This window comes from Ochotona curzoniae, unplaced genomic scaffold (genome assembly GCF_017591425.1).
Source record: "Ochotona curzoniae isolate NIBS_2020 unplaced genomic scaffold, NIBS_Ocur_1.0 contig_517, whole genome shotgun sequence".
Lineage (NCBI taxonomy): Eukaryota > Metazoa > Chordata > Mammalia > Lagomorpha > Ochotonidae > Ochotona > Ochotona curzoniae.
This window is the reverse complement of record NW_024466454.1, coordinates 4,541,283-4,563,903: the sequence shown is the minus strand read 5'-3', so window position 1 is coordinate 4,563,903 and position 22,621 is coordinate 4,541,283. Positions and strand designations below refer to the sequence as shown.

Sequence of the window (22,621 nt, the reverse complement as noted above, 5' to 3'; positions counted from 1 at the left end):
CCACCAGGCCACCCACAGTCCCACACAGCCCACCATGCCTCCCAGATGGGTGAGCTGTGTCTCAGTGGTGACTTCATTTCCCCTGACTGGGTGTTCACAGACTCACTAGAAGATTCCAGACTGTTATCCACACTGATTGGGGTGGGGGTGCTCCTGATAGATTTGTTTGCATGATCCCTTTGGGGTTTTGGTGGCCTGGCTGACTGATAACCAGATGATGGAATATTTGCTCGGGGAAGGGGAATGTATTTCTTTAAGATAAGGTTTAATCCTGAGTCCAAGGGAAGTCTCCATATGCCTGTGATGTGGAGGAGGGAACAGCTGGCACAGGCCCCTGTCTGTTGGCTCCCAGGGGCTGCCTCAGTTGTGCGGAGGCCCCTGGCCCCTGGTCAAAGCCTGCCTTTACGGAAGGAGCTTGTTACCATTTATTATTTTGAGTTCCATCTCATGCGTTCAGTCACAGCATTGCCATTTTCCTTGGTGTTGAGGTCATTGTTCCACATGAAGTGTGGCCAGTAGAATGATCCAGCTCATTGCAGGTCTTTCTTCCCCAATGAATAGGGCTGCATCTTTCCTGGGAGAGGAGCATCTGAGGACCTGCTACCATCGTCATCATCATCTTGAAGATAGTCCCTAGGAAGTCCTATTCAATCCACCAAGAAGGATTAGCTTTTTTCCCCTTCTGGGCACCAAATAGAACTAATCACCCAGGGTTTTACATGTTTGTTTCAAAGTCTGAATTTGCTCTCAGGCTGATGCATGGGGATCCATGCACCACAGCACATCTCTTTGCAAGCATACAGTTCACAGCCCCGTCATCTAATTCTAGAACATTCCAAAAAGAGAAGCTCCGTGTCCTTTAGCACTCACTTCCTGGTCCTGCCTGTCCCATTCCCTGGAAACCACTGATCCACCTCCATTTCAGTACATGCCTACTATGGACATTTCCTAACAGCGGAATCTTGGGGTCAGTCTCCCTTTGCATCTTTTTTTTTCAAGTCTTCCAAGGTTCATTCATATACTGGATCTTCACTCTTTTATACCTAAATAATACATCATAGTGTGGAGTGCATTTTACTTATTCATCATCAGTTAATAGACATTTGTGTTGTTTCCATTTTTATCGATGGAATGTGAGGCAGCTATACATTCAGGCACAGGTTTCTATATGAATGTACATCTTCATTTCTCTTAGATGTTTACACTAAGGAGTAGGATGACTGGCCTATATGGTAATACAGAGTTTAACTGAAAAATGGTTAGACTGTTCCAAAATGTTTGAATCATTTTATGTTCCTACCAGTGTTCCAGTGCCTCCAGTTGTCACCAATGTTATTCTCTGTCTTTGGATGTTGTTGTCATTATAATCATCCCAGTGGCTGTGAAGTGATAACTCATTGCAGTCTGATTTGCATTTCCATAATGGCTAATGGTGTTGAAGATCTTTTCAAATGATTACTTGTCATTGTTTATCTCCTTTGAAGAAACTTCCTTTGCTTATTGGATGGTTTGTGCATTTATGGTTGAATTGTGAAAATTCTTTATGTGCTTTGAGTATAACCCCCTGCCGACTCTGCTCAGTTATTCCATTTGCAGATATTTTCTCATAACTTGTGTTTTTACTTTCATAAGTGTGCTACTGAAGCACTATGTTCATTAACTTTGATGAAGTCTGATTCTACCATCTTTTCTTTTGTCACTTATGCACTTGGTGTTATAGCTAAGACACAACAGAGTCATCCAAGATTGCAAAGATGCACTGTGTGCTTCTGCAAAGTGATGTGTTACATACAGTGAGGGAAGAGGAGGGACCCACTTCACCAACAGGGAAAGCCAAATCCAGTGCTCAAACCCCAGGTCAGGCTGACTCTATACCTCATGTGCATCTCCCAAGTCCCTTTACCTTTGCCCCTCCCAGGGCACAGCACAGGGTATAGTGGCACCAAGGGGCTTTGTGTGTTACACTGGTGATGTGGGTTGCACTTGTCTGTTGACTTGGTAGCCTGTTGACTGAGGGTTCTTGAGCGTCTCTCTCCTCTCTGTCTTCTGCAGTGTCTCATCATTGGGGGTGGACCGTGTGGCTTGCGAACCGCCATTGAGCTTGCCTTCCTGGGGGCCAAAGTGGTCGTGGTGGAAAAGAGGGACACCTTCTCCCGGAACAATGTGCTGCACCTCTGGCCATTCACCATCCACGACCTGCGGGGCCTGGGAGCCAAGAAGTTCTACGGAAAGTTCTGCGCTGGCTCCATTGACCACATCAGTGAGTGAAGCTTTGTGAAGGGAGGGGTGGGCTCTCAGTGGATGCATCCTTCCACATGTAGAGGTCCCAGATTATTGCATCTGCGGGTAGGCCTGTGAGCACCACATACCCAGCTTACAATCAGTTAGTGAAAGGCTACTTGACACTTAGTTTCAAGGTCCCTAATCTGTCTCTTTTCTGTGTGCCTTGGCCCAAACTCCTTACCCTCCCCACATCTCAGTTTTTAAATATAATGAATATCTGTCTCTCAGAATTGCTGAGAAGGTGCTCTAGGACTAAGGGTCTCACTTGACTGGTGTGTAGTAGCTGCTCAGGAAAATGGTTCATAGCCAGTGGTCACAGTGAGCCTAGAGCCTTCAGAATCCAGACCAGGTGGATGGGGGAGGGCCCTGAGAGTCATGCTTTTAGAAGGCCAGAAATGAATAGGAAAAGGGAGTGAGGTTTGGACAGGATGACTGGAGAGAATTAGCCACCACACAGGGTATAATTTCTTCAGACACAAGCGAATTTACCAGCAGTGGCCCTAGAGTTTATTCCCACTTTGGGATGGGAAAATTCCAGGAGGACAACGGAAAGGAATTTGGCCCTGCTGGGAGAGCTGCAGCGTCAGCTTGCAGGCCATCCTCTACCACCCACGGAAGAATGCATATCGATTACACGCAAGGACAACCAGGATGTTGAGCTTCTACTCTTTCGTTATGCCCCTTGAGACGCAGCACCAGGCACCTGGAACATGACCCTGCAGGGCTGTGGGGCCAGCTGTCAGGCTAGCCTCCCTACAGGAGCCCCTCCTGTCCTTCCTGATGGGGCTATGGCTTAATTCCTACCTGCTCCCAACACGCACATCCAGCATACAGCATTGCTGACAGGTTCTGGAGCAGTGAGTGATGTGTGCAGAATGTGTGTTGTCCCAGAGCAGCTACAGGGTCCCCCATGCAAAGGAAGGCAGGGAGAATGTTCTGTGCACGTAGTGTGCACCAGTACCAGAAAGACCCAGAGAGCTGAAAGGTGCTGGTCTCCCCTAGCAGGACAGCTTCATGGCAGGAGGCAGGCTGAATTTGGCAAGTGCCCAGCCACTTGGTTTCCTTCCAGACCCTCAGTGGTGCATGGCTCCAGCTGTGTCCTCTGGCTTGGTGCTACTCAGCAGCTCCCCATGCTGTCTGATGGTAGTGGCCTCCTGGCTCTCACAGTGCCTGCCCTCTGCTCTCTGAGGGAGAGGCCAATGGCCACACTCCCATGCCAGCCTGTTTCCCTGCTTCTATACCCTAGGACCCCATCCTTCCTCCCCACATTCCTATTATCTCTGGCTTCCTGTGGTTTCTGTCCCTCCTTTCTACCTGTTCCTTCCCTCACAGGAGTCCCGAGCCTTCTGCTGATGCCTCCTTAACTTTCCCCACTTCAGAGAAATCCCTCTAGAAAATAGAGTGTCAACAGTCTATACTTCTCATTCTCACTTCCGCCCTATGCAGTTGGTTTTCTTTCTCCCTCATTGCTGTGCCCTTGAGACTGTCGCTGAGGTCTCCAGGAGCTCTAGCCTCAATCAACCGTTGAATGTGTCCTCAATGAGGCCTTTAATGTGGTCTCCACAGCCCTGAACCCCTCCACGGGGTTGGCTGGTCCTGTCACCTCCACTGCCAGCTTCCAGGACTGCTCTGTCCAGGGACTCCTCTGCTAGGGCAGGTTTTCCCAGTCCTGCCCAACATGGCACATTCATGCAACGGATGCTCAGCAGGTGTATGTAAACTTGGGCACACAGGTGAAGCTCCTCAGGCTGCAGAGCGGTAATGGGAGGTACATGTGCTAATGCTGAGTGTCCAGGGGCACAAGAGGAAACTGCAGTTTCGTTACTTGGAGAGTTTGGAAAATCAAGGAGGAGGCAGAGGAGAGCAGCACGAGGCTGGTGATATGGGAGAGGACTTCCTGCCCCACTCCTCAGCACCCAGTGGCCGTGAGCTTGGGCACAGCTCTGTATCTGAGTGGCCCAAGCACTGGCTGTACTGTGTTCCAGAGCTGTCTGTCTGCTCCTATTCCAGGTTTACCACATCATACCCAGCCCCGAGCTTGGAAAAGAGGCAGAAAAGCCAGAGCCTCCCAAACTAGACTATCCTTTGATGGCCAGAGCAGGGTCTTAGCATCAGACAGCCCTACACCCACATCCTAGAATGATTGGTTGCAAGTCACCAGACCTTGTTAAGCCTCAGTTAACAAAAAGAGTGGCAATCCTAGCAATCCATGTTCAATGAGAAGGCGCACAGTGCTTGGTGCTTTGCTACTGCTCCCCAGGGAGGGTTGTGGTTCATGTCTGTGCTCTAAGGTCACAGGCTGCTGCGTGTGAGAGGCACTCAGGCCACTCCACTACTCTCCTCTTTCCTTCCTAACAGGTATTCGCCAGCTGCAGTTAATCCTGTTCAAGGTGGCATTGATGCTGGGTGTGGAAATCCACGTGAATGTGGAGTTTGTGAAGGTTCTTGAGCCTCCCGAAGACCAAGAAAACCAAAGTATGGTACCCATTTCTGCCTGCAAAATGCACAACGTGTGTGTGATTTCTCAGAGTGTTTCTGGGAGTCATTCTGCTATTGGCTATTGGGCATCATCTCATGGACCCTACTGCCATCTTAGATTTGCTCTTTCATTGCCCCAGGATTTAATGCATTCAACTTTTTTTATAACTTGGTCTTCCTGATTGTAAGAGAGGCTGCTTTGACAAATGGAGTTTAACCAGTAAGTAGAATAGAAAGTGGGGATTTGGTTACTTTATAGAGTTCATTCAAATGTTCAGTTTACACATGGACCTGTGGATGCACTTGTGGCACCTGTAAGATTGTTGAAGATCCAGCAAAGACAGTCAGACTTTTATGAGTAGGCATTTGGCTTAGGGGTTAAACTATTGGTGGGGGTGCATCCTTCCACATGTAGGGGTCCCAGATAGTTGCATCTGCAGGTAGGCCTGTGAATACCACATACCCAGCTTACAAGCAGTTAGTGAAGCACCCAAATCCCCTATCATTGTTCCATGGTCAAGATCTCCTTCCTGGAAAGAGCTGTGTGTTGGAGCCAGCTCAGGGCTGGAGACATTGCAGTTTCCTGTTGAGAGTGCTCCTCTGAGTCCTGGCATCTTCTGCCCAAAAGCATCTAAGGTTTAGGGCAGACTGATGTGGCTGGACAGCTTCCATCATCTATCATCCCCTGGATACAATTATTTCCAGTCCCCTAGTGCATTTTCAGTCTTGAGGATGGGAGCCAATCAGGCTTCCCTGACATCTATATTATTAAGGCTGTGTGCCATGAGCAAGGAGCAGTCATCCAGACAGGCTTTGTGAGACCTAACATGTACATCCTTTGAGTCTGTTTGGCAGTGGCAAGACCCTGGGACATTTAGTGACCATTCAGAGAATATGGGAGACTCTGCTGAGAAAAGGAGATACAAGGGCCCGACGCGGTGGCGCAAGTGGTTAAGTCCTCGCCTTGCACGCCCGGGATCCCATATGGGCGCCGGTTCTAATCCCGGCAGCCCCGCTTCCCTTCCAGCTCCCTGCCTGTGGCCCAGGAAGCAGTCGAGGACGGCCCAAAGCTTTGGGACCCTGCACCCATGGCCCAAAGCTTTGGGACCCTGCACCCGCATGGGAGACCCGGAAGAGGCTCCTGGCTTCGGATTGGCATAGTATCGGCCCGTTGCGCTCACTTGGGGAGTGAATCATCGGACGGAAGATCTTCCTCTCTGTCTCCTCTCTGTATATCCGCCTTTCTAATAAAAATAAATCTTTAAAAAAAAAAAAAAAGAAAAGGAGATACAAGAGAGACTAATTGTAGCATCACAGAGGGCAGACTCCTGGCAGTGGCAGGTGATAGACCTGGTGCTGGCATTGCTGCTGGCTTCCTTTGTTCTGGATTGAAGGAACATGACCAGGTTAGCAAGAGTGTGGGAGCTCTAGACCTTTCCTCTGGGGCATTAGAGCACAGACCTGGTAACATGGTTCATGTCTCATGGCCACCATAGCAGGGGCGTCATTGCTGTCTCTTCCTACCTCTGTCTGCCAGCTTGTCTGTTTTTCTGTTCTGGCAGAGATTGGTTGGCGGGCAGAATTCCTCCCTGCAGACCACGCTCTTTCTGACTTTGAATTTGATGTCATCATTGGCGCTGATGGCCGCAGGAACACGCTGGAAGGTGAGTACACTTTTCTTTCTTGGGACAGGAGCTGGGAGCTGGGAGCTGGCAGGGAGTGGAGGAACATAAGCAGGGTGGCAGATGTCAATGCTGGGGGTGGGGCTTCCTGGCAAAAGCACAGGCTTTCTGACCTGCTGGAAGCTGAATTTGGAGGCCAGCCATTTAATTCTCTCTGAGCATTGGTTTTCCCAGCTATAGGACCTAGCACAATCTAGTCTCAGAACCTTATGATGAGGACTTGGGAGGGGCAAGTGTCTGGAAAAAATGCTTTCACCAGATCAAATGCCATGAGAAAAATCAACATGCAATTCCTGAACACTGTGGTGTTCAATATTTTCACCCTCGCTTCATCCAAGGGAAGCATTTTTTGTTATTAATGGAATGCATTTATCTTCAAGTATAATGCTCCAGTAGGAGGAGCTCATTTTTATGCATAATTTCACAACATACCTAGTTAGGGAGTTAGTCTAAAGCTTTAGGGTACAAATCCATACTTCTCAGGGTTCTAAAGCTGGGAGCACAGTGTGCTTTATGTGGGGGTGGGATCTAACCAGATGGAGAGAGAAACCCCATTGCCAAGAAATGCTTTAGTCACCTCTACCCCAGCTTTAGGATGAATTAGTAGTCCACAGGCTGTACTGATTCATATTAACTGTGGTAAGTCAAGATCATGGGTAGTAAATAGCCTCCAGGAGCATCTCTTAGCCTGGGGCTCCTTGCTTCTGAGCTTGGCCTTCTTAATGACCACAAGCTGCAGAGGGCTGTCTGAGAGGGCTCGTTCTCCTAGCACAAGACCTTGTCCTTGAAGTAAAGCTTACCTAGGAGAATCCAGGAAGGGTAGGCCTCCTTCCACCTGCTGTGCATCCAGTGCTGTTGGCCTTACTTCTGAATCTACCTCCTCATCGTCAATCAGCAATATCAGACAAGGAATTTGTAAGCCACCAAGCTGGAGGTTGCAGTCTCAGGGTTATTTGGATATTTGGGCAAAATGCTGAAAATCCAGCATCTGTGCTCAGCTTCAGTAAAATTTGGCATCCTGTGAGTATGAAAAGGAGGGTGGGAAGGATGGTACCATCTGAGCAACTTAGCACCAACCAGGTAGATTGTCTCAGGCCTCCTCGACTTTGGCACCAGTTGCCCTTTAGGGCTGTGTCATTCCTGGTTGTGGGTGTCTCTTGTGAGGCATTCCTGACCTCTAACTACTACATGTAGATAACCTCCCAACTGTGGCAACCAGAAATGCTTCCACACATCACCAAATGTCCCTTGTGAGACATAGCTACCCCACACCCCTTACCGAGAAATTCTGGATGGGAGAGCAATGGCCTTTGTTGACCCTCTGACAAAGATCTAATGAGGAAAAGCTAAAGGAAGGCTCCTGACTAGAGACACAAACTTCCAGTAAAAGGGATTTTTGACACAGATGACTGGAAACAAGCATGAAATTGGAGCACATGCTGAGCAGGTGTGCATGGAATTTCCGAAGGCAGCTGGAGAAGGCTACATGTGGCAAGTCTGTACTCAAGATTAGTCCCTGAGGCTGGCTTGTGCGTTTAGAATAGAGACAGGTTGAACTCACAGTTCTTGAGTCTGCAAAGTGCAACAGCATTATACCAGCATCTGAGGAGTGCCTTTTGCTGCATTATATCGTGGTGGAGGATACCATGTGCCAAGGTGGAACAAGCTTGCCAGAGCTTGCTTTTGCCATTCTTGTAATAACCCATTGATCTGTTCATGCATGCGTGAATTCATTCTTGGGGATAGAGCAGTTATGACTGAGTCACCTCCTAATGGCCCCACTGTGAAGATTCTTAACATTTAAGTTTCTGCGACATGAACTTGGGGCCTCCTTTCAACCATAGCAAGAAGTGCCTAGGGGAAAGTAAAGAACATGGTTGGGGCAGGTGGAGAAAGTGGGACTACAAGAAAATTCAAGACTGCAGGAAAAGAATCAAGTGTTGAAAAGGGACTAGAGATGAGAAGGAGAAGGCAGGCTAATGGAATGATATCACTGCTGTCATTCTGTGTCATCGCCATTCAAAAGTCATTTTAAAAAAAGTTTTGTTTTTTTTTTTTTCAGAAAGGCAGATTTATAGAGAGAAGGAAAGATAGAGTAAAAGATATTCCATCTTCTGGTTCACTCCCCAAGTGGTTACAATGGTCAGAGCTGAACTGGTCCAAAGCCAGCAGTCAGGAACCAGGAACCTCCTCCAGGTCTCCCACTGGGATGCAAGGATCCAAGGCCTTCGGCCATCTTCTGCTGCTTTCCCAGGCCATAACCAGGAAGCTGGATGGGAAGTGGAGCAGCTGATACACTAACTGGAGTCCATATGAGATCCTGGCACTTGCAGGAGGAGGATCAGCCAATTGTGCCATTGCACCATCCTCAAATGTCAAAAGACATTTTATGTGAACCGTTGAAACTTAGGAACCCTGAAGGAAAGTTCCCCTGTTTGTTATACAGCATTGTACACCAGAGTTGACCATGATGCAGTGTTTTTAAATAGCCAGGAGAAGGATCCCAAACTCTTGCTACAACTTAGAGGGTGAATATGTAGCTACCCTGATAGGATCCTTGTTCAGTGCACGCAGGTACTATAGTTCTACCTGGTAGCCCATCAATATGTAAAATTATCCTGTGTCAATTGTAAAGATGGTTTTTTAATGAAAGCTTGAGGAGTTAGAATTAATTACAAGTTGAAATTCTGTCTGTTTACCACACTTTGATTGGATATGTCCCAAATATCAGTCACTGAAATTGGTATGTGAGTTTCCTGGGGCCTGTCCTCCCATAGTGCCATAACCAGGTGACTTGAACAAGATAAATTTACCATTTGTCAGCTCTGGAGACTGGAAAGCCAAGTCAAAGTGACCCTAAAAATCACTTCCTTCTGAGGGCTAAGGGAAGAGCCCGTTCCACATCCTCCTGCTGGCTTCTGGAGTCTGGTTGGCCATCCGTGGTGCCCTTGGCTTGTTGAAGCATCCTCTACTCTCTCCCCAACTGTTCACATTGCAGGCTTCTTGTTGGGGATGTCTTGTGTTCAAATTTCCCCAGGTGGACACCAGTCATTTGGAACTGGGGACTCACCCTGCTCCAGTATGATCTCCTTTTTCCAATTGAAGCCACATTCAGGGTATTGTGGGTGGGGTAGGTCTTCAGCATACACATTAGAGAGAGTGAGTGCAGCACGTGGAGACACAGGTAATCCACAACAAAGGAAGAAGCAAAGAAGAGTTGTTGAAAATCCCAGTCCTGCAGGACTTCACTATCCTTAAAAGGGGAAAATAACCACAAAAAATGTTGGCAAAGTACTTTTCAACAGTTACATTGCAAGTGCATGTGAGGCCCCCAAGGTGTATCTAGTACAGTGCTAAACTCCTGTTTATCCAGCTTTATGATTGGCTGTTATAGTTGGTGTTAGCCTTTTGCTTCTCATAAGCCTAGTCAAGGACTTGGACCTACAGCCTTGTGAAAAAGACCAAGTTCTGCTGACTTAAACTGTAGTGTTTTTCCTATTCCTGTTCCCTAGCCACCTGGGACCCTGGTTTTGTGAGCCTGGTGGCAACTGAATGTAGGCTTCTCAGTGGATTAGGTTGTTTTTGTCTGTTTGTGGTTTGGGTTCTTTCTTTTTTGGGGGGTCAATTTTCACATCAAACACAGAAACAAGACCCACTTTTCTTTCCTTCCTTATGCAGGATTCAGAAGAAAGGAATTCCGTGGGAAGCTAGCCATTGCGATTACTGCCAACTTCATCAACAGAAACAGTACAGCTGAGGCCAAGGTAGAAGAGATCAGTGGTGTGGCTTTCATCTTCAACCAGAAGTTTTTTCAGGATCTGAAAGAAGAAACAGGTGGGACTTCCGCTCTCTCATCTGGCCATTGGTCACAAACCAGTGAAGGGTGTAGAGTGGCAAGCTGGCTTCCAGGGCTTTGGGCACTTAAGGGACTCTAATGGGGCAGAGGCTGATACCCCTCCTTTAGACAGTCAATGGGCAGGTTTCTTCAGGGGCAAGAGGGAACAGTCTTGAGGGAACCTCTGGATGTTGCCTCTAAAAGTAGATACTGAGCTTTTCCTTGGTGGGCATGTGGGGACTCAGTGTGTGGGGTCTGAGGTTGAGATTGTCATGCTCACTCCTACAGTAGCTCCCTGCCTAGTGAGGGCACCCATGTAAAGCTAGTACCTGCCACCATGCCTGAGGTCAGAGGCAGGTAGAAGTTGACAGTGGGTGCTCCCTAAGGAGGCCTCAGGGCCTTTGTGCAGTGCTGCCCTTCCTTCCCCATGAGGGACACCTGGGAACACCCAGTCCTTGGCATCACTCATCACCAGTCACAACCTGGAGCCCAGATGGCATGGGCTCCTTCACTCAAGGTATCTCCTGGGGACTGTGACAGAACAGGCAGCAAAGCAAGGCTTGATTGGTGCTTTTAGTCTATGTGGGTCAGAGGTCGATAAGCAAGAAAACACCTGATATGCAGTACTAAAGGATGATGAGGGCAGGGTGAAGGGAAAGAGGAGGATGAGTTGCCCCTTCCCAAGTAAATTCCAACTTTTCTTTTTACATACACACACATATATATGTATATATATATATATCCTGAGAAATATTGCCAAATAAAATCTTTGCACAGAAAGTAAGTTACCCTAATATGACTACTCAGCTCAGAACAGTCTTTGTCATCATATATTCTTTCTTTTCCCCCTGCCTGTGTACTCCTTCCATTGCTCCAACTGAAGTCGTAGTGTCCCCTGCCCTGGATTGTTCTACTTTTCCCACACAGCATCAGGTTTACATTTTTAAAAGAAGGCTCATTTATTTGAAAGTGTTAAAGAAAGGAGATCTTTCATTCATTGATGAACTGCCCAAATGGCCACAATGGCCATGGCTGGGCCAGACTGAAGCCAGGAGCTTCATCCAAATCACTCATGTAGGTGCAAGGGTCTACTGCTCGGGTCATCCTCTGCTGCTTTCCCAGGTGCATTAACAGGGAGCTGGGCAAGAAGTGGTTTCCATATGGCATTCAATCCACTTGGCATGTTATGCCATAACACTGCCCTCCACATTTACATTTTTGAAAAAAGATTTGTATTTTTTATTGGAAAGGCAGATTTACAGTGAGAAGGAGAGACAGAGAGGAAGATCCTCCATCTGAAAGTTTTTTGGGGGTATTGCAGAGCACGTTGTCAAGTGGATGTGGAATCACTGCCTAGCCATTTAAACCAGAGACTGGCAAACCATGGGTAGTCATGTGTGTTTGTGTTGCCTCCAAGCTAAAAATGATTTGCTTTTGGGGGGGGATGAAGAAGAAATAAAAAGAATAATATTTATGATGCGTTAGGAATTATGTGGGGTTCAGATCTCAAGGATTGACTATGACCTAGCCATGGCCATTTATTTACATTATGAATGCTTGCAAGAGAGCAAATGGCTCACAGAGCCAGAAACATTTATTATGAGGCCCTTTCCACATGAAATCTTGCAACCTCTGATTTAGACCTTCCCTTTAGTTACTTTAGTGGCAGATAAAACTGTTGCTGTTGAATTATTTCCTTCAGATCATTTCCTAGGAGCCAGACTCTGCCTCTTACGCTGTTGCATGACCCTCTGAGTCTCACCACAGTTGCATTATTTTCTTAAGAATTTAAATACTTCCTTTGAGCATGTCATGCCCTTTCAAATGATTTAAAAATTCTCCAATCCTTCCTTCCCCTCAAACGCCAAGAAAATGAATATCTAAACATTAAATATAAATTATGATGTTAAATGTGTTTTGTCCAGGCGTTTGCTGTGGTTGTCACTTTGGGCTATTGTTTCACAACAATGTCTTCACCCGGTGACAGTGATGAATTTCCTCTGATTCTCTTGTGGAGAGGTTGGGGCGGGGAAGGCCTCTGTTCTGATGGCTGTTTCCGATTTGACTGTAATAAAGATGTTGCTATGGCTACCCAGCCTACCTTGTGCCAAAGACTTCTGGGTCACCATGTGCCAATTCCTTTCTTTCCTTTTAAATAAGCTATGCCAGTGGCTCTCAAACTTGAGTGTTCATCAGAATTGTGTAGAGCATTTTTTATGAGACAGGGTGTTGACTGGTTCAGCCCTGGAGCTCCAGATTCAGTCAGTGTGAGAACGGTCCTGCATTGTTTGCATTTCCACTAAGTTTTCAGGTGATGCTACTGCTGCTGGCCCAGGACCACCCTTTGATAACCACTGAGCTAAACCCTGGTCTCATATCATGATTCTGCAAGCAGAATCCTTAGCTGGAAGATGTTATGAGAAGTATATAGCCTTAACTCTGACTTGTTCCTACCACTGCAGGTAGGCAGAGGAATGAGGGAGACAATCTTTAATATTGCCATTCTGGCTACCTGGAGTCACAGAGAATGGGACTTGGAACCAAACAGGTGTAGGTGCAAATCCTGACATTGATATTGCTTAGATTCCATGGCCATGGCTAGCACTTGGCCTCTCTGCAACCCAACCAGCTGCACCAGCCGACAGCCCTATAAGATGTTGAGCATTTTCAAAGCAACAATGCTTGCCTGGGACTCTAAGCTGACTGCCTCGCTGTGGGTAGCTTCTGGCCTCTGTTTTATCCTTTCCAACCTCACATACCTTAGGACCATGTCTCATGTGTATCGTGTGAACATACTGCCATAGAGCCACAAGTCGTGGCCCGGTTTCATTCCCAGCATACGGTTGGTACTGAGGACGTAAACTTGGGTGTGAATGCTTCTCTTTTCAGGGATTGATCTCGAGAACATTGTTTACTACAAGGACTCCACCCACTACTTTGTCATGACTGCCAAGAAGCAGAGCCTGCTCGACAAAGGGGTCATTATTGAGGTACGCACCCCACGGCTGGGTCTTGCCACCTGTTTTTGTCTTGGTGACCTAGACTGGCACAGCTGTGCAGGTGGAAGTATGTCCTACCAGAAACTGAGGAGGGGCAGGAGAGGGGCAGGGGCCACTTCCCAACCACTGGCCTTTCTCTCTGTGTTACACCAGGCCTGAGGAAAGAGACTGTCCCAGTACACAGAGGTGTCTTTGCAAAGACATGCAGGGGCTGGGAGACCTTTCGCCAGGTGTTGACGTGGGCTAGTGAGTCCTTATTTTGCCCTGGGAGGCCACATGTCCTTTTGAAGCAGAGAAGGGCTCCTTGTCTTGGTTGGGACAGAGAGGTGCTTCTGTTTGTTTATGTCATGGGCTCTTGTCATCATCTGGAGGAAAGTTCACCATTGGTACAGTCAGAAAGACTGGAAGCATTGGTTCTGCCACGAAGTAGGTCAGGGTCAAGGGCAGGCTGTTTATGCTTTCTGAACCTCAGCCTTCTCATATGTAAAACAGAGAGAGTCTTTGCAAGGATCCTGGAAAGGACTTTCTTAAAGTGTTCACAAAGACCAGGTGGGTGGCCAGATTTGTAGCCTCCCTTTCTAGTTTCTTGGCCTTGTTGGTACTCCTGCTGGCTTCCTGGTCTCTGTTGAGTGGCTTTGCATCTTCATGGCCAAACAGAGAGTACAATGGGAAGGAGTAAGCCCGCAGAGAGGAGTTCCCAGGACAGGCAGTGTCTTTGACCATGGTTTCAGTCCTTTCAGAGCCTCTGTCCTTGCCACTGTCCATCACCACCGTGTCTTCAGGATAAGGATCTCATAGTCCTGCTCGGCCTGCTCTCGAGTGCCTGCCTGGAGCCCAGGCCAGGTGGCAAGCATTTGTTGCTGCTTGTCAGAGAAGAATGTGCCCATCTCCTTGCTGGCTTGTGCTGGCAGCTTTCCGGGCAGTACCAGTAACACAACCCTCCCAAGGGCCTCCTCCACAACAGCCTGGGGCTTTGCTGAGAGCCTGTGGATGGAGGCCAGGCACCAGGGGTGTTGGGAGGCTGAGCTAGCTGGACAGAACAACAGGTGTGGAAGGGTGCTGGGTTTCGACGACTCTTGACTGCTGTTGACTGCTCAGCTGGGACAAGTGGCTTCCCTCCCCCTCCCCCATCTTCCCTCTACACCATAGGTATCTCTCTCAATCATCTGCTTCTGTAGCCGACCGAGTCAGGGAGTGCTGGACCACTTGAATGCAGGGACAGTGGACAGCTTGGCAGATGGTGCTCAGGCAGTTTGCCTTGGGTTTTATGTTTCACTGGCCAAGTCTCCTGGGGTGCCAAGGTCACCTTGAGATCATCCCACAGTGTGTGTACAGGGCAGTGACCTGTTGCTTTTGGCATCTCTGACATTTGGCAGAGCCCCTCCACACTCATGTCTGTTTCTCTCATGGCAATTGCCCCATCAAAGCTGTGAAAAGCCAGGAGCAAACTCCGAGGCCTCCAGTCATCCTCGCCAAGGTCTTTCCTTATCTCCCTGAGGACTCCATAGCACCTGCAAGCCACTGCTTAAGGACACTTGAGGAACAAGACAGGAACTCTCATCCAGAAACCTGAGCCAAGAGGCTGGACATGGGAGGACTGGACATCACGTAGATCAGGAGCTTTGGCCTCAGGCTGCAGGTGTCTGACAAGGCACAGTAGCATTTGCTGGCCCTTGCACTCAGAGCCACTTCAGTTGACATTCTTTTGCTCCCCAGAGGAACTGCAAGTCCTCTCGGAATATGGGTCAGCATCTTTGTAAAGATACAGGACGTCCTGTGTAAATGTTAAGTAACTGACCACTGGACAACAGGTGGCCCTTTCTTGGCTGTCCTTCTATCCAGCTGCCCTCACTCAGGTCCAACTGGAAGTTAGGCCCTCCTGGACATCAGGATCCCTGCCCTCCTGCTTGGGACTTGAGTACCAGGTTTTGTCTTTCTTCTGTGGTGGCCACAAACCATACTGGGGGACTCAGACTCTTGTGTGTGTGTCTGTGCCCATGTCACTCCCCATTCACTCTGCCCCCATCTCAAGCCCATATCATCCACAAAGGACAGTGGTCACATGGCTACAAAAACAGGTGTCAGATAGGAAACCAATTAACAGATTCCCTCCTGACGCCAGCACCCAAAAGTGTTCTTGCAGCAATGGAAGGTGCAGTTTATAGGGTGTGGCTTGGACGTGGAAATGTTTGCATTTTGAATGTAGAGTGGTTGAGATTCTGGCTATATGGAGAAGTGAGGCTGGGAGCCAGGCAGGTGTATACAGGGCTGTGACTTCTGAGACCTGTGTAGCTACTTGCTGGCACTTCCTGGGTGCACGTTGCACTCCCCCATGGCCACACCAAAGGCCTCCGTGGGTTGTGGATACAAGGGCTCTGTTCATGCAGCACTTCTGTGTCCCAGGCATGAGCTGGGTGTCTTGTATATGGACACAGCCTCACTCAGTCCTCATGTGGCTCAGTGCCAAAGATTGTATTGTTCCCACTATACAGATGGAAACACAGACTTAAAGAAGTGAAGTATTTGTTACTGGTCACCTGCAGGGGTAGAATTGGACATGTTGCTCTCATCAAATCCAAAGTCCATGTTCATTGTTCACATTGTCCCTTGTTCTTGTGCGATTCTGAAGGCAGGTGGCCTTTGAGGTACTTTAGCCACACTGTGTCAGACTGAACTCCAGTGTTCCTCACTGCCTGGCATCCTGTGGTTCATGGCAAGGCTGATTTTTTTTGGCTGTCCATGCTCAGGGTTCTTCACCCCTCAGCAGGAAAGTGAGCAGCACAGGCTAAGACCAAAACCGGTCCTGAGCAGCTCCCAGCCTGCTGACAGCCTGGGAGAAAGCATGGGAGTTACAGCAAGCATTGTGATTTTTCCTGATCCTGTTTGTGTGCTGCGCACTACACATCTGGACCACATTAGCTTGTTTGAGTCCCTTTTAAAATCGCACCGACTGACTTGCATCTTTGCCTTTGCGTTGTGTTATCATGAGACCCAGCCATGGGAAATATGCTTCTGGTCGCCTGCAGGACCATTATCAAGTGCATGGCTCATTACCTCTCTCAGCACTCACTGTTGGAATTCCTACGTGAGATCACTCATTTAGGAGTCAGTGCCAGGAAAAAATGACCTCCCCTGAGGAGTTGTTCAGCTTCCTACTTTCTGATAAGGAAAGCCCCATAACTTATCACACTTCCCTGTCGCCTCAGACGCCCGGCAGCTCAACGCCAAAGTTGATGTTTAATCACAACAGTGTTAACCCTAGTCGTTGGCTCATGCTTTTCCTCTGTAATCCCTTTGGCCCTGGTTTCCTATGTCTGTTGATTAGTCCACACTGTGCAGACCCATTCCAAGCGCTTTTGCCAGGAAGGGTGTATGAAGTCTAGCCCCTTAAAGGGACAAGCTGCTGCACTGCTGTTTCGGTCTCCCCAGGACTACACCGACACAGAGATGCTGCTGTGTGCAGAGAATGTGAACCAGGACAACCTGCTGTCCTATGCCCGGGAAGCCGCAGACTTCGCCACCAATTACCAGCTGCCCTCTTTGGACTTCGCCATGAACCACTATGGGCAGCCTGATGTGGCCATGTTCGATTTCACCTCCATGTACGCCTCGGAGAATGCAGCCCTGGTGCGCGAGCGCCAGGCCCACCATCTGCTCGTGGCCCTGGTGGGCGACAGCTTGCTTGAGGTATCTGCTGCGTGTTTGGAGGCCTCATTTCTGCTGTGAGACAGAGCTCCCTGCACTGGGGCTCTGGCTGGCAACATCTGCTGTCACGCAGCCTGGGGGTGCATGGAGGAGGAAGGGTTCTCAGGCACCTGGCACAATTCTGCCAGGCCCATCCTGGTGCTTTCACTGTCTCTAGAGGAGACTACCTGCCTGCGTGCAGAGGCGAGAGCTTTCTCTTCAGCCTCCAAGTCCTGGGCTGTTCCCTTTGTGGCAGGCAGTCCAGCACAACACAGCTCTGGTATGTGCCAACCCGTGCTGTCCTCTGAGCAGGGAGTCCTTAGCTGGAGGCCATTCAGTACAAAGATGTGAACAGACAGCAGTCATCTTGCAGGTCCCCAAGGTTCATTTTCTATGCATGGTCTCCCTGCTCCAGATTATTGCTTGAAAATCTGCAAGCACAAGGAGCCTTAGATGACATGAATGTTTTCTGGAAGGATAAGTTCTTATCTTTACTGGAAGCATTTTCCTAAAAAATAAAAAGTCTGTATATTTACCCCAAGTTCATGATTTGGGTGCTCATGGGACAGTGTGATTGGCATACAGCTGTGTTGGGCAGGCTATCTGTTCACTACAATGTGTGCATTCTCACTAGGACGCTTAGGTGAGCAGCCAGCATCCACCTGCTTCTGTCCCAGGCTTCCTCCCTGCTTTGGCTCTGCCTGTGCTCTTCCTGTGTCTGCCATCAGGCTCTGGCAGGTTACAGCCACCAAGCCTTTACCCACACAGTTCCTTAATGGATCAAGAACAGAGGCCCCTCTGTTGTTTATTGTCAGCAGTAGAGCAGGTGGCTAGCCTGGCAGTTATGACACAGTTCAGATGCCTGCATTCCATATCAGGGCACCCAGGCTCAGCTCCTGGCTCCAGCTTCCTGCTAATGTAGACCCTTGGAGGTCGCAAGTGATCAGGTCAAGAAGTTGGATCCCTGCCACCACGTGAAGACCCAGATTGAGTTCCCAGGTCCTGCCTTCAACCCAAGCTGCTGTATGCATTTGAGAGGTGAACCAACAAATGGGAAATTCTCTCTCTGCCTCTCTGTCCCTCATTAGTTAACGATTTAGGTAAAAATGAGTTAATAAAAATAAAATTTGAAATAGATGCAGCTCTTGGATGAAGCATTCCCTTGTTTTCAACTTCCTCCCACAGAGCAGGAATTGGCTCTACCTTTTGTGAGTGCTCAAGCAGTCTTGCTGTGCTCTTGTCATAGCCCTTTGCATCTGACCTCATGCTTTCGCTATATGTGACTGTGGACAGCAAGGATCCTATCCTCTGTCAACCTCTCTCAACTGCTGTGCCTTGCAAGGGGCTAGAAGTCAGAGCGCTGGGCATAATGGGATAGGGGACTTGGAGTCCTTAGAATCAAATAGAATCAAATAGGATTTTTCCACGTTTTTCCTTGTAGCCATTTTGGCCTATGGGTACAGGTTGTGCCCGTGGCTTCCTGGCAGCCTTTGACACGGCATGGATGGTGAAGAACTGGGACCAGGGAACCCCACCTCTGGAGCTGCTGGCTGAAAGGTGAGCATTGACATAGCAGTGGCAGGGCAGGAGAGAGGTAAGGCCAGCTGCACCCAGCAATGTCATCATTGACTCACCTGCCTTCCCCACCTGTGGGGACCCCAAGGACACTTTCTCCATCCTAATCTCCTTCAGGAACCTCCTCTGCTTATCAGAATCTGAAAGCCAAAGAGAAGCCTTCACCTGGGATGGCCGTGAAATCAGGCCTCCCAATGTCACTCCTTCTCCCGAGAGCCAGATAGGTGTTTGTAGAGGAGTCCTCCAGGGCAGTGCCAGGTGTCCTGCCCTAACTGGCCTGCTGAGATTCTGACCTTTCCTCCCAGACCTCTGCAACCAGCCATGTGGCCATGATGACAGCTGCCAGACTGGCAGAAGCCAAGGCTGGCAGTTACAGATGGCCCCTCAACGGTAATGGAGGCCAGGCCACAGGAGGCAGTGTGGCTGTGTAGTGGTTAGGGCCAAACGTCAGGTCATTGTGCTGCCAGCCCTGCATCCTAGGGAAGAGGCCAGTGTTCCTGCCACTCGGGCCTCTGTGTCCCTCCCTTCACTTTGCAGAATCTCAAGAACCACAAGAGCCAGGCATTTCAGGGCAGGGTTGTACCAACACACCCAAGAAGCCCTTGAACCAGGGAGCTCATGGAAGAGTGAATTGTGGAGGAAGAGAAGGGTTGGGACAAAGGCCCATCGTGGCAGGAGCTGTTCCTGACCTCAGGGCCTGGCTTTCTTGCAGGGAAAGTCTGTACCGGCTGTTACCTCAAACCACCCCAGAGAACATCAACAAGAACTTTGAGCAATACACACTGGACCCAGGGACGCGCTACCCAAACCTCAACTCAAATTGTGTCAGGCCCCATCAGGTGAGTCTGCCTCTGGAATAGTCCACACTGAGCTGAGGGTAGGGAAGGCCCAGGTGAGACACTGGCACATTTCCCAGGCTGCCAAGTGCAGCCTTCTGTGAGGGCCCTCAGGGGAAACCTTGAAAACACATGGGGTGAGTTTTCTAGTATTCTTTGTAGGCTATAGGAGAGGGTCAGAACACTTTAAGATAATCCATAGACAAACATGCACAAATACACATGCATATAAATATGTACACCAACTCACATGCATATTCCTATGTGCATGTATTTACATATATTAATTTGTTGCCATGCACTGGCATTGCTGATCATGCTCTACTCTTTGACAAGGTACAAAATCAAAGCCACCCAACCCTGAAAAGCACAAGAGAACTGGTGTGAATTTGTGAAAGTCACTACTTGCATATACTCACCCTCAGACCCCACACACTGGCGCTGACCATCAAGGTTCATTCCTCTAGGACTTGAGTCACACAGGTTCCCTTGCCGAGGGTCATGCTGGCCCACCATGCAAGGGCCCTGGGGTTAGGATTTGGGAGAAGAAAGCCAGGAGGCAGATGGGACGCTCTTCCTTGTCCACAGGTAAAGCACCTGTACATCACAAAGGAGCTGGACCACCACCCTCTTGAGAGACTGAGCTCCATGCGGAGAACAGTTGGCCTCTCCAGGCGAGGTGAGTGACCCTGCTGGGAGCCTGGCCAGCTGTGTTCAGTGGCCATGTGACTCAAGTTCTGCAAGACAGCCTGGCTCTATCCTCTGTCACCGGCAGAACAGATACCTCTCCTCTTTGAACTTCCACTTGCCCCACTCACCTAAGGAGGAGAACTTCACCTGCATGCATGCTCACTGCAAGGAGTAAAGGAGCTGGTATACATCGGGCACTTAGCACACCCATCACAACTTGTGGTTCCATCCTCGGAACTTGCTTTTGATGCTCTTGTTTTCAGCATGGGGCACTGTTGTCTCCGAAACTAGGTGAGGAGCTCCAAGGGCTTTTGTATTTTCCCAACCTTCCAGGGCCTCACACAGCACCAGACACAGGACCACTGCTCATGGCTGGGGAAGGAGTGGTTCAGAACACAGCTCCCCCAGCATCCAGCTGCACCAACCAGGCCTCACCCATGCCTCTGGCCCTCTTTACTTTTTTCTAGACCTTGCCTCTTCTTCTCCTCCCACAACCACCTTGTGCCCAACTGTTGTCATTCTCCATGCACTGTAACGAACCCTACTCTTATTTACACATAGGGTAGGTTCCCCAGAGTCTTGGCCCCTGCACAGTTATTTAAACCTTCCTGGAAGGCCACCTTCTGTCAGATGAATTTATAGACATTCTTCAGGAATCAGCTGCAAAAGGCTGCCCTGCCATGCTGCCTTTGTAAACTGGGGGCACGCCTGCTTCCATGCACCCTATTCTTCCCTGCATAGCGATCCCTCATCCTTACCATCTTCTCCCTTTCCTTGTGGGTGAGCACTCTGTGGGCAAGGCTATGTTCCTAGCCTTGACCCTGGGAGGTGGTTGGATTCATGGTGGATCTTAGAGATTCAATGGGAGGACTGTGTTTCCTGTTGCAGCATCCGTCCCTTGCCCCTGGCCCGGGTGCAGCTCCTCCTGGTCTCTAGCCCTGGTAGAATGGGTGAGGATGCCCACAACCCCCTGAGAGTTCGCCAGGGCTTCCCTGCCTATGCTTCCTTCCTTCCTCCCTGCAGAGTCCGACATCCGGCCCAGCAAGCTCCTAACGTGGTGCCAACAGCAGACGGAGGGCTATCAGCATGTCAACGTCACTGACCTAACCACATCCTGGCGCAGTGGCCTGGCGCTCTGTGCCATCATCCACCGCTTCCGGCCAGAGCTGATGTAAGTCTGGGGTTCAGGCTGGACACTAGCAGCACGGGAACTGAGGCCATTCTGCTGGGTGCAGAGCCTTCGTTACTTGCTTCAGTACTTTCCTCTGTGTTGTTTCAATCTGGTATCTTCTTAATTGTGCCCATTTGCCTTGGAAATGGTTGTCCTGTTTGTTTCAGGTTTGATGGGTGTTCTTTATTTAGTTATTTTTATTTATTTTGAATAGCACAGTTACACAAAGAGAGGGAGAGATGGAGAGGGAGAGATGGTTCATCAGCTGGTTCACTCCTCAGATGGCCACAATGGCCAATCAGAAGCCAGAAGCTTCATCTAAGTCTTTCACATGGTGCAGGTGCCCAAAGAGTTGAGCCAACCTTGGCTGTTTTTCCCCAGGCTATGAGCAGGATTGAAAGTTAAGTAGCTGGCACCTAAACTTATGCCCATTTGTGATGCCAACATCACAGATGGTAACTTTACCTGCTATACTGCAGCCCTACCCCCAATCTGTGTTCTTTACATGGGAGTTCAAAAAGGGACTCAGGCTCAGCAATCTGCCACCATGCCCCAGCTGCCACACTGTGGAAACTTGGGCATTTGTACCTCAGAGCTTTACTCTCAGGAAACGAGTTGGGGCAAGACCTGATTCTGAACACCACTGTGAAGGGTTTTAGTCAAAAGAATTGGGTTTGAGGAGCCAGCATTGTGATACAGTAGGTTAAGCCCTAATTTGTGATACTGGCATCCCGTGTGGGAACAAGTTTGAGTCCTGGCTGCTCTGCTTCTGATCCAGCTCCCTGATAATGCACCTGGGAAAGCAGTGGAAGATGACCTAGGTACTTGGGACCCTATCTCCCTCACAGAAGATCTGGACGAATCTCTTAACTTCTGCTTAAGCCTGACCTATCCCAGCTTTTGCAGCCTTCTGAGGAGCAAATCAGCAAATGAAAGCTCACTCTCTCTCTTTCTCTCTCTCTAACTCTACTTTCCTTGATGAATTGAGGAACTCAACAAAATGAGACCCAGACCCATTAGCTATATGTGATTGGATTGCCACCTAGACCATATGAGCGTCAGATTCTTCATCCATCATCCAGGAATGGTTGGCAGGGTCCCTGGAAAGACCAGATTTGATAGTCTCACGTCCACATGCAAATCCATCCAACAGGGCTGAAAGGATGTCCACTGGGATTGCCAGCTGGTCCCTCTAAGAAATGAGGGTGCTGTGAGAAGGGGTGGGACTCTCTCCCTTTCTGCCATGTGTGGTTGTACTTTGATTTTCTTAGAAGAATCCCATATTCCTTTTGTAAATCATAGAGAGAGTTGCACAAGGGAAACAATGAGATGCAAAACAACTTGTGTGTTTTCCAGAGAGGTTTATGTGATATTTGGGGGTCTTGGGC

The 22,621-nt window shown here is 49.0% G+C and overlaps 1 protein-coding gene across 4 annotated transcripts in view; it reads left to right on the top strand.

Moving 5' to 3' along the window:
* MICAL2 (microtubule associated monooxygenase, calponin and LIM domain containing 2) overlaps positions 1-22,621 on the top strand; it is a 131,772-nt gene that overhangs the window by 75,856 nt on the left and 33,295 nt on the right. For all 4 annotated transcript variants that reach the window (XR_005884764.1, XM_040989101.1, XM_040989098.1 and 1 more), the window contains 10 exons: positions 2,053-2,260; positions 4,642-4,758; positions 6,324-6,425; positions 10,122-10,277; positions 13,168-13,268; positions 16,707-16,964; positions 18,403-18,518; positions 19,249-19,375; positions 19,961-20,051; positions 21,086-21,233. Coding sequence is in view for 3 of the 4 variants with exons in the window: in XM_040989101.1 (XP_040845035.1) it covers positions 2,053-2,260; positions 4,642-4,758; positions 6,324-6,425; positions 10,122-10,277; positions 13,168-13,268; positions 16,707-16,964; positions 18,403-18,518; positions 19,249-19,375; positions 19,961-20,051; positions 21,086-21,233 (1,424 nt within the window). In the remaining variant the exon portion in view is untranslated. The remainder of the gene's footprint in view (positions 1-2,052; positions 2,261-4,641; positions 4,759-6,323; positions 6,426-10,121; positions 10,278-13,167; positions 13,269-16,706; positions 16,965-18,402; positions 18,519-19,248; positions 19,376-19,960; positions 20,052-21,085; positions 21,234-22,621) is intronic.